Source organism: Phaseolus vulgaris, chromosome 9 (genome assembly GCF_000499845.2).
Source record: "Phaseolus vulgaris cultivar G19833 chromosome 9, P. vulgaris v2.0, whole genome shotgun sequence".
NCBI lineage: Eukaryota > Viridiplantae > Streptophyta > Magnoliopsida > Fabales > Fabaceae > Phaseolus > Phaseolus vulgaris.
Genome location: NC_023751.2, coordinates 36908397 through 36920240, shown reverse-complemented (window position 1 = coordinate 36920240; position 11844 = coordinate 36908397). Strand labels below are relative to the sequence as shown.

Sequence of the window (11844 nt, the reverse complement as noted above, 5' to 3'; positions counted from 1 at the left end):
TATCTAATTGATGTGAGATCTCAAAACTAATGAAATATCATAATATCTAATTGATGTGAGATCTAGAACCGGAAGTTAAGTAGTAGGGAAAAAGAAAATGAAAAAGGGGTTGTAAAGTAAGATGGTTGAGGTGCGTTTGTTTGATTAATTATTTGCAATTATGCATGTAGGTGGTGAAATAAAAGGGTGGGAGAGGGAAGGGTATATCGGACATTTCAAAACCTTTCGGTAAAAGTAGGAGCGAGCGAGAGAGTTAGTTCAACGTAGCCGTTTTATAGATTTGAAAATTAGCGATTATGATTATTGAATTATGATATTTAACGTTTTATTAATCTCTAAAATTTTCATTCAGAGCCTTTCTCTCTCTTCTTCTCGCGCATTCTCCTTCTTCCGCCATAATCGCATTCGCCCAAGCAAGTGGAATCCAATTCCTCGCGCTCACTCCTTCCAACGACGCCGTTTCAGATCTGAATCGCCACCGTTTCGGAGATCCGCACTACCTGCATTCTCCGTTCAATTCTCGCACCGTTCATGTTCTTCCCGTGCGCCTCCTCGTTTTATCTATTTTCATTTTCGTTTTCATTTTTTTTCGTTGCTATTGTGGTTCTGATGTCGGCGATTCTTCGCTGTGCAGCTCGTGCGCTCAGATCTTGAAAATTGGCGCCTCAACGACGTTCGCAGCGCCACGCGAGTGGCCAGATGCCGCAGGGCAATGCCGCCGCCGCCGCTGCTCTGTTGGACAACGGCGGCGATGCTGGAGACGCCGTCATGGCGCGGTGGCTCCAGTCCGCCGGCTTGCAGCATCTCGCCTCTCCCCTGGCTTCTACCGCCATCGATCATCGCCTCCTCCCCAACCTTCTCATGCAGGTTTCGCATTACCGCTTCATCAGCCTCTTTGATTTTGCATTTTCTCAAAATTTCGTTTGATTTCTTCTGTTAATTGAGATGATTCCGTGTATAATACTCAGTGTTTGGTTTTCTTCTTTTGTTTTGAAGGTGTTAGCTGGCGTATCACGCTATTGCTGCTGATTTATTTGTTTATTTTATTTTTATCATTTTTTTCTTATTATTTTTTATTATGTGAATTTTTTTATTTGGTCTTTGCTTGATAAAGGGGAGTTTGGTTGACTATGCGTGTCGTAAGGTTTTTTCCTGTTTTGGATGAGTTTGAGTAAGTTGAAATTTTGTAGTACTTGTTTGTAGGTTATAATACCCTAGACGATTCTTTATCTGTCCTGCATATTGAGGGGTGATTATGGTACGGTCTTATTTTAGTTGGAGCATCCATTGAGGGCAGTACGGGTTGAATTTGCTAAATGTTGTTTGTTTTTCTTTGTGATGGTATGGTAGTTCATGAGGTGACAAAGCTGATTGTGATGTTGTTGTAGGGTTATGGAGCACAGTCTGCCGAGGAGAAGCAGAGGCTTTTGAAGTTAATGAGAAACCTCAATTTTAATGGGGAATCTGCTTCAGAGCCATATACACCCACCGCCCAATCTTTAGGTGGAGTGGCCGGGTCGGATGGGTTTTTTTCTCCTGAGTTCAGGGGGGATTTTGGAGCTGGGCTTTTGGATCTTCATGCAATGGATGATACCGAGCTTTTGTCTGAGGTATGGATATGATTTGATGTATTATATCATAATGGTCTGTTCATTCATGTAAGCCCAATACTAATTACTACAGTTCATTGAAAAAATATGTTCAACATGTAATTTTGGCACTTTGTCATATCTATGTATGGGATAAAGTTGATCATGCTACTTTCTAGTTTGTCATGAAAACTCTAGAACTGTTTATACCATCTTCTATAACAGTTTGTGTTGTTAATGAGGAAAATCCTAGAATCAGCAATTCAGACAGCAATGATGAATCTGAATGTCTGAACGAATTTAGAACTTTTGTTTCAGTTATTTTGTTTTAGTTGTGCATGTTTATTTTTGGGATCCCTTTACCTTGTCCTGCATTTATCTTAACTTTCTTTGAGTAGTAATGCATGGTAGTGTCTGGCCAGCGGGGTTATGTTTTCTGTTAGGGTGGCATTTGGTTTGAGGATATTCTTTTTTGTTTACAGTTTTGATTACAAGAATGCCACATCAAAATTTTGTTTATATAACAGTGTAAACAAACATATTTTTTTTTCTCAAACTAAATGAACTCTTAGTTTTAGGAGCTTTTAGCTTCTACTTCCAAATCCCAAGATCTAAGAATACATTACTCAAATATTAATGCAATAATTTTTAAGCTTAAAATATTATAGAATTACCTAAAAGCTTTAGCTTTAATTTTAAACCTCTGAATTTTAACTTCATCTTTAAAATAGCTTTCACCTGCTGTAAAAGTCATGTCGCACACTACCTAAGCATTTTTCTTTGGATGTGTTTGTTGTTTTAATTTTTTACCTTCTTGTCAGCATGTAGTTTCAGAACCGTTTGAGCCATCACCCTTCATGCCTGGAGATGCTAGAGTATTTGAAGATGATTTTAATCCAATTAACTGCAAGCTGGAAAGCGGGGAAGCAGATGCTGATGCATCAATTTCTTTACCAATGAATGAAAAAGAGTATAGCACAAGGGAAAATAATGTTGCTAAAATTAGAGTTGTGGTATGTCAAAATTTCATAGACACATGCATAACTTCATCTTCTACGCATTGATATTTTATTTTTCATGTGCTGCTTTGGGGACTTAACATGCATTGAGATTACATTTTTGAAGTTTGATTTCTGTCCTCCATTCCCTTAATATTTTCGCCACTGATTCTATCAAATTAATTACTTTAAACGCACTTGTTTATATTAAATCAGAGTATGCTCATGATCTACACTCTGGTAAAGAATGATAAATGCCATTTTTTCTCTTTTAATTTAAATTCTTTTGAATTAATTGGACATATCTTATCAATAATGTTAAATAGTGATCTTTTAATATAGTTTTCTCTTTTAAATATTATCCTACTTTGTTTATAATTTTAAACATTTCTCCCTTAAATAAATAACTTTAAATTTGTAAGTTTTTAAGTTTACTTGATTTAAAAATATTCAATCTATTCATTAGATATTTGATAGTTAAAAAGTTCTTTATATTATTTAGGATTTGTATTGAATAATTTTTTGATTGTTTTTAATGCATGTCTTTAGGTACGCAAAAGACCATTAAACAAGAAGGAACTAGCTAAGAAGGAGGATGATATTGTAACCGTATCTGACAATGCATATCTGACAGTCCATGAACCCAAACTAAAGGTTTGTTTAGATATTGGATTTAAGCCCTATATTCCACTAAACTATAGGTTGAATTTGATCTTTTTGTTTATGTTTTCCTTTTATTTACTGCTACGAGATCTGATTGTTCTATCATGATGAAAAAGGTTGATTTGACAGCTTATGTGGAGAAGCATGAGTTTTGTTTTGATGCTGTGCTTGATGAGCATGTTACCAATGATGAAGTAAGACTTTATCCGGTTCAAGATTAAATTTTGTTATTTAATAACTTATTTAGTTGTTTTGATACCATCTGATGATTTCTTTGTTATTGGTGGAATTTGAGGTTTATGTAAGTGAATGATTGTCTGTGTCTTGGTCTTGATTTGCTTGATTTATGGTGTTATTGCTTTATGATAACAGGTATACAGAACTACAGTTGAACCAATTATTCCTACAATTTTTGAGCGAACCAAAGCTACCTGTTTTGCTTATGGTCAAACAGGTAAGTAATTTTTGTATGCTATTGATATGATACTAGTACCAAACTATTAGTTACCAGTTTCACATTTCAAAGGTTTGAGCTTTTCATATCATCTATCTATGTGTTTTTTTTTTGGTTTAACTTTACTAGTTTTTGTTTATACTTTATAGTATTCCTTGCTGGTTATCAGTGTGAGAATCCAGTGAACAAGGGAGGAATGCAGTTCTTTGTCTATTTCTGGGAGGGGGAGGGTGTAATGTTGTTCCTAGCTGGCATGTGTGTTATTGGCCTCTAAATTCAACATCTAAAAAGTTATTATTGTTGAGATACTCGTTGAATTGTAGGCTCAAAACTCCTGTAATTCTCACTTGTCAGGCTGATTTGTGCGGTTATTAAAATACCCTAAATATAAATTCTAACATGATATTAGAAATTATCCTAAATTCTACACTCTAGATTCCTATCCCTCAGTGTAAAGGGGTGTTATTCTGGGTCATCCATATTTTTCTACTCTCCAAATGTCTAATCTTGGATATGAGGGAGTGTGTTGAGGTCCCACATCAGCTAGAGATATGATCAATGTAGTCCTTATAAAACTTGTAACACCAAATTCTAAGAATTCCAAAATGTAAAATGTTCATTTGTTGATGGGGAAACCATGGAGTTTTAGTTATAGAGGAAGGAAATTGATAGAAAGGTAGACTCTGGATAATGTTCTCTTAGGTATTGTGATTTGTTATAATCTGTTGATAAAATCTAAAGCACTAACCCATTTTATACTAATCATAACTAAATAAGGGGAAAAATCATGAAATATATGGAAATAAGGAAACTAAGCCTAAGAGATGTTGAGGAAATATGGAAACTATTCCTAAAGGATAATCTAAGCACTCCCAAAATATTAATGGGAACATATTAATGGCCCTGCTGTAGATAGAGATTATATTTTGCACCCGATGATAGATGTGATTATTGAAATTGAGTGTTTGAAATTTATCCTGAAAATACCTTTTGAATAAAGCTGTATTTGTTGTTTTCAGCATATAAGAATGTTCATTTCATGTTCCACTGATATGCTTGATCCTCAAGCAGCTACTGTACCTTCATTATTGTCATGCTTTAAATGATTTGCTTTCAGGAAGTGGCAAAACATACACAATGCAACCTTTACCACTCAGAGCTGCAGAAGACCTTGTTTGGCAGTTGCATCAGCCAGTTTACCGGAATCAGAGATTTAAATTGTGGCTCAGCTATTTTGAGATATATGGTGGAAAGCTTTATGATCTTCTTAGTGACAGAAAGTAGGTATTCAATCTTTTTATAAACGCCGGATATTTTATCTAAATGCTTGATGATAGTCTTGTCATGCTCTCTCTTGAAGCTATTTTGAATGCCTTTGGTATAAGTTCTTTTATAGGAGACAACATTTTTAATTTGTGTTGGGGATTCAACTGCTTTACTACATAACTGTTAATAGCAAGTATGAGTCTAACTTTATCTTATATAATGCATTCATTTTCTTTGTTGCTAGCCCGGATATGGATGCATTATCTTTCTGTTTCAGTTGTATATGTATTTACGAATGTCATCTTGCATAGTGCTTCTACCTGCATGTTTTATTTGCTCTTTGGTTTAGTGTTAGTGTATTGTTGAATGGCTGTATTTATTTATTACTATATTTGAATAGGAAACTTTGCATGAGGGAAGATGGACGACAGCAAGTTTGCATTGTAGGACTGCAAGAATTTGAAGTTTGTGATGTGGAAATTGTCAAAGAATTCATTGAAAGGGGAAATGCTGCAAGAAGTACAGGATCCACTGGTGCTAATGAGGAGTCTTCCAGGTCACATGCTATCTTACAGCTGGTTGTAAAGAAACACAGTGAAGTGAAAGAGAGTAAGCGAAACAATGATGGGAATGAGGCAAGAAGTGGGAAGGTTGTGGGGAAAATTTCTTTTATTGATCTTGCTGGAAGTGAACGAGGTGCTGACACTACTGATAATGATCGTCAGACACGGTACTTCTGCATTTAAAATAATTGCTTAATTTTAAACTCCTGAACAAATCAATTGCTTGATAAGACTACTCTTAGAATTTGGATTTAGAACCTAACTCAACTTGACAAAATTAACTGTTAAGGTGAGGTTTTGTCAAATCTGTAGGCTCTTTTTAAGTCATAGATCTATTTGATGTTGGATTAAACACCATCCTTAATACAACTAAGGCAGCCATCAAACATTTTTTCGGTTCTCCTCCTCATACCTAAGTCTACTAGCCTGGTGGGTGGCAAATGCCAGTTACCCAACAATGGATTTAGGATATATTCTGATATCATCTAAAAATTTAAATTTAGGGCTTAAATCAATCTTATAAAGTTGGTTTTTAAGGCAAGGACTGTTCAAGTCATGTATCTAGTTGACATTAGACTGAGTAGCACCCTTGAGTTGAGGCTGTATTTAAGTAATCCCCCAAATAGACTGCAATTAATGCAAGCTAGGGGTGAACACAATGAAGGTGTTATTCCAACAACTTTCTACAATAGTCTTTGCTTGAAATTTTTTAAAGTACTCATTACATATTTTGGGACTCAACTCTACCATCCCTTTTAAGAGTCTATGTTCACGGCAACTTCACTGACTCAACATCTGCTACACTACATCACTCACCTGTTACCATTTGGTATATTGCACCTTATACTGCCTACATATATAGCCCTTTTGGAGGCTCAATTTTAAATGGAAACACATTAGGGGAGCCTAGCCCAAAAGAGCAGTAGTTCATTAGGTGGAGGGGCTCAATACGTGAGACTCACAAGAACACCATTTGTATCACTTAACACGAGGAAAATCAATTCAAAGGACTGGTCCTTAAGTGGGAGGGTCTCATTATTTAAGTGCCACATAAAGCTCCCTATTATACTTAAATGTGGGATTGGTAAGGAAATTACACATGTATTCCTAGTCTCTGCTTAGAAATTTGAGTCATTGCTTTGCTGTGTTTCATACTTCAAACTGGTTTTAATATAGTAAACTATGTAGTCAAGTTGCACAAATTACTATATCTAGATGACAGGTCTGTGCTTTGCACAATTGAGGCTAAAATGCTTCAATTTTAAAACACTGATGCAGGGATCTACAGGTGGCCTCCTTCTTGGATAGATCTGTAAAATTATAGAAAATGCAGATTTACTTTACAAATATAAACCAAATCTACAAACGTCTTGGCTGCTGTTAACGAATTTCTAGCATGTTGTGCTGATGTAACTACTGAAAACAATATTTGGCAGCTTCCTTCCACTCTTTCTGATCAAGCAGTTTTTTACTATATTAACTGTCAATTTACTCTGCAATTTTTCATCTATCAATGCTATAGGATTGAAGGAGCGGAAATCAACAAGAGTCTTTTGGCTCTGAAGGAGTGCATCCGTGCCTTAGACAATGACCAGATCCATATTCCATTTCGAGGAAGTAAACTTACAGAAGTGCTTCGTGACTCCTTTGTGGGTAATTCAAAGACTGTAATGATCTCTTGTATATCTCCAGGTGCTGGATCTTGTGAACACACACTTAATACCTTGAGATATGCAGATCGGTATGTGTTTATTTTTGGGCTCTAACATATTGTTGCATAGCATGGTCCCTACTTTTTTTATGCACATTCATTTTTTATTATACTAACTGTTCTATCGTAATGTGAACAGAGTTAAAAGTCTGTCCAAAAGTGGGAATCCTAGAAAAGACCAGGTCCCAAATCCTGCACCACAAACTAATAAGGAGATTTCATCCACATCATCCATTCCTACTAGTGCTAGTGCAGAGGATTTTAACTATCAACGTCAAGAGAAAACAATGGACATAGGCAGGAAATTCATTGAAAGGGAGAATTCTTCGTACAGCTCTGCTGCTACCGCTGCTGACAAACAGCCATTAAGTTTTTCTTCAAATTATCTATCAAATGGGCGAGAGGAAAAGGGCTTGCCTTCTGCTTCATTGGACCGGGAGAGGTTTGAACCGAAGAACTCGTATGGTGACACTACCAGTCAAAAGATGAACTCTTACTCACAAATTGATACAGGTGAGAAGTTGCAAAAAGTGTCTCCACCACGCAGAAAAGGGTCTAAGGATGAAAAATCTGAAAGGCCTGCAAACTGGATGAAAAGGGATGCAAATGGTTCTGATACCTTCACTACAAACTCCAAGCAGCAGAGCACTGGGAACTATAACACTGTGTCTAAGGATGAAAAGTCTGATAGGCCTTCAAACTGGATGAAAAGGGATTCCAGCAGTTCTGATCTTTTCACTACAAGCTCCAAACAGCAGAGCACGGGGAATTATGCGCCTAAGGATGAAAAATCTGAAAGGCCAGCAAACTGGATGAAAAGGGATGCCAGCAACTCTGATATCTTCTCTACAAGCTTAAAGCAGCCGAGCACAGGGAACTATAACAATGTTACAACTGGATCCAGGCCTTATGAAGCAGAATCCTCTCCTAACGGGAATATCAATGCAGTACTCGAGGTTTGTCAAATATATGGAAATACTTGTTCTTTACCAATTTTTAGTTGAATAATGAACTTGTTTATGCTGGTTTTGTTCAATTCATATAATTGAACTCATCTTGTGGATAAAGCTTCTGTTGTTATATAAACTTGTTTATGGTGTCTGTTTAATTCTTTATTGCATTTATGCAGGAGGAAGAAGCACTAATTGCTGCTCATAGGAAGGAAATTGAGGATACAATGGAGATTGTTCGTGAAGTGAGTTATTACATGTTTTTTCTATGGGTTATTTTAAGTTGTGTGATATTCAATTTCTAATTGAATTTATCATTTCACTGTAGAAGTTAAGTTTTTGTGCTGCGATTTGTTATTCATATTTTCGTAAGACAAAGTAGAAACTAGTGCCTTGACATGTACTTGTATGCTTTTTCATTTTTTTTAACTTAAAAATCTACAGAATAGTAAAAGTAAAATTATTGTGCCTTGACATGAACTAAGTATGTTTTCCCTTTTTGTTTACTTGTAAAATTTATAAAATAGTAAAAAAAGGAAAATTAGTAAAAAATTTAAATTTGAGATGAGTTGTTGACAATGTATCATTTGATTCTGATGTTTTGGTTTGCAGGAAATGAAACTCCTGGCAGAAGTGGACCAACCGGGAAGCCTAATTGACAACTATGTAACCCAATTGAGTTTTGTGCTTTCTCGGAAAGCAGCGAGTCTGGTGGGTCTTCAAGCTCGTCTTGCAAGATTCCAACATCGGCTAAAAGAGCAGGAGATTCTAAGTAGAAAAAGAGTTCCGCGTCAGTAAGAGTCTTCTTCGATCTCTCTCTCTCTCTCTCTCTCTTATTTGTATTCTCGTGTTTGTTAGCAATATAGTTGAAAGGTTTTGTTTGATATAAGCAAATCTTTTGGTGAATATGTTCTAATTAAAATTTACTTACATGTATATGCCCTTTGTGTGAGTTTGGGCCACCTCATGCCATTGCAAATTTGGTGTAATCTATGTAGCTTATCTGCGCCATTGTTATAAAAAACACAAAAAGCTTGTCTGCCCCTAAATTTTTAGTTTGAGGGCAAAGGAAAATAAAAATAGAATTTGATGCTCACTGTAAACGGTAATGTGTTGAATGCATTCGGTACATTTGGTATATATAATGAAATCTAGCTTTACAACTGAAATATAGCTTTATCGACCTTTGCACTGATTTAAGAAGAACAGTTCGCATACAAGAGACACATCGAATTATATCAATTCTAAATCAAAGCATGTCCTTTATGTTACTTAGTCCAGAATTTGTTTAGTTATGTATCTATAAACATTCACCTTTCTTTAGTTGGGCTTGGGGCATTAAACTAGATAACCACAATTTTCTTTTACACTTCCATTGGACTGCTTCTTCCTGCACGGCCATCACTTCTTCAGCCACCTCCATAAATTTTCAAATTCTCAAAATTACTCCAGTTAAAAGATAAAATAGAAACAATGTTTTACCATCTGGAAGTCAAAAATTACAACTTCCAAAATTGATACTTTTTTACTTCTGAATTACTTAATGTGGAAGTGATAATTTTTGACATTTGGATTGTGTAATCTTGAAGTGGTAATTTTTTATTTTTAGATTACTTAATTTCTAGATTACTTAATTTGTAATCCAGTAGATTTCTTTTCGGACATAAGTTTTGGATGACCTAATCCAATATTATGAGTTGTTTAAATAAATTTTGGATTATTTAATTTGGAAGTGGTAATATTTTACAAACATTACTTCTATTTTTATTTTTTTACTGAAAGGAATCTTTGGAAGTTTCAAAATTTATGGAGGTGACTAAAGAAATGATGGAGGTCCAGGAAGAAGCAGTCCTTCCATGGGTGTGCTTAAAATTTTCATGGCAATTGCTTCCTGCACCATATCACTTTACCCGATTCCAAATTTTTTTTTCAAAATGTGTTCCAGATTTCTTTTTCCATAATGAAATTTTATATTACATATTTTTTTTATCCGGAATGAGTTTTTCATTTTTGTTTTCAAATTTTTTTTCCCAGAATGTATTTTTTTTAATTCCAGATTTTTTTTTCATTGTTTCCAGATTTTTATTTCCGAAACTCAATAATTACTTCTGGATTTATTTTTCCAGAATATATTATTTTCAATTTCGGATTTTTATTTTCAAAATTAAGGACATTTTTTAAAATTAAAAAATATGTTGGGTGCAGATTAAAAATATTGGGTGTAGGAAGCATTTGCCAATTTTCAGATTAATCTGGACACATGTTTTGAATCTGGACACGTCTCGATACATTTTCGTATTTGAAATTACATTATGCACTGCGTCTCAGATATTTTTTTTTTTTACTTTTAAATTATGTAATTTAAAAATTATTATGAATACTATAAACTCAATAATATTCTGGATTATCCAATTCAGAAACATACTACATATTTCAAATTGCAATATTTAGGTAAAATTGTAAAATTCAAAATATATTTTCAAATCATACCATTCAAAAAAACATTTTCCCTCCTAGTGGTTTAAGATAGTGAATTTTACTCTCGTTTTTACAATTAATTACATTATTTTGTTTTTTACAATTTTCCTTTCTTATTAGTGAGAGACGCTTGATTGCCGTATTGCATAATTCTATATGCTTGGAGAAAAACTGAGAGATAAACATATTAAAAGAACAAGAAGTTAATTTTTTTTCAAGGAAATTAATAAAGAAAAGGTAAAAGGTTTAATCAAACATTTTTGTATCTTGAGAAAGAACAGAAATCATGGTTATTTTACTTTTAATTAGGCACAATATAAAACATTATTAATCGATCGCATGGATAAACTCCCAAGGGTTGCTTCAGTTCAGTTAGTACGTAGTTCCGTTGAGTACTTGCCTATAATTTGTCTATAGTTTGTACAAATAAGACAATTAATCAGTTAAGAAATCGTCGTGAATAGTAATCTTTGCTATCATTACTTTCGAAATATATGCTTTACATAAAAGCAAAGCTGAAAAATGTAGTGGGAAATGGGCTTTGCACAATTTTACACCTGCTGCCTGCCCCATATCACTGCACCCAATTACAGAGAAAAAATCAAAAATACCCTTAAAAAAAAATTGGGTATATATAAAATTACATTTCAGATCCCTTTTCCAGAATAATCTCTTCCGGATAATTCTATCCAAAATGTATTATTTTAATTTCGGATTTTTTATCCAGAATGGGATTTTGATTTTTTTTTCCAGATTTTTATATCCGGAAGCACAAAAATCTCTTCCAGATTTATTTTTCCAAAATGCATTATTTTCATTTCTGGATTTTCATTTCCGAAATAAAGAGTATTTTTGGATTTTTTGAAATTATGTTGGGTGCAGGGAGCATTTGCCTTTTACACCGATAGAGATAGGCTACAATGCAAAACTGAAAAACTGTTTCTTCCTGCACTGCACCTGCACCTCCATATGTTCTTCTTCTGACACCTTATACAAAATATAAAAATACATTTTCTTTTTTTTCTTTCACTCCCATATTCTCAATTACATATAAAAATACATTTTTATCTTTTTTCTTTTCACTCCCATATTCTCGATTACATATTTAGATGTTAATCTCGAATTCAAAAATAACTTATGAATTATGTAATCCAAAATATATTTAAAAATAA

At 34.3% G+C, this 11844-nt stretch overlaps 1 protein-coding gene across 2 annotated transcripts; it reads left to right on the top strand.

Annotated features, from left to right (window-relative positions):
• The first annotated feature begins 208 nt into the window (after window positions 1-208).
• On the top strand, window positions 209-9297 carry LOC137821244 (kinesin-like protein KIN-13A). Of its 2 annotated transcripts, XM_068625744.1 has the most exons (13): window positions 209-542; window positions 635-867; window positions 1389-1610; window positions 2411-2602; window positions 3137-3241; window positions 3367-3444; window positions 3623-3704; window positions 4822-4984; window positions 5371-5700; window positions 7056-7274; window positions 7384-8200; window positions 8374-8439; window positions 8807-9297. In XM_068625744.1, the coding sequence occupies exons 2-13, from the start codon at window positions 700-702 to the stop codon at window positions 8990-8992; spliced, it is 2628 nt and encodes an 875-aa protein (XP_068481845.1). In that variant the 5' UTR covers window positions 209-542; window positions 635-699; the 3' UTR covers window positions 8993-9297. The 2 variants fall into 2 exon arrangements, with proteins under 2 accessions (XP_068481845.1, XP_068481846.1); XM_068625745.1 differs by lacking the exons at window positions 209-542; window positions 635-867 and adding an exon at window positions 1207-1296.
• The last annotated feature ends 2547 nt before the right edge of the window (window positions 9298-11844 follow it).

Excerpts from the sequence above, each read along its gene's own strand:
- LOC137821244 (XM_068625744.1), top strand. The coding sequence starts at position 700 with ATGCCGCAGGGCAATGCCGCCGCCGCCGCTGCTCTGTTGGACAACGGC. Across the intron at positions 3,445-3,622 it reads AGCATGTTACCAATGATGAA|GTATACAGAACTACAGTTGA; the intron begins GTAAGACTTTAT and ends TTATGATAACAG. Across the intron at positions 7,275-7,383 it reads ACCTTGAGATATGCAGATCG|AGTTAAAAGTCTGTCCAAAA; the intron begins GTATGTGTTTAT and ends TAATGTGAACAG.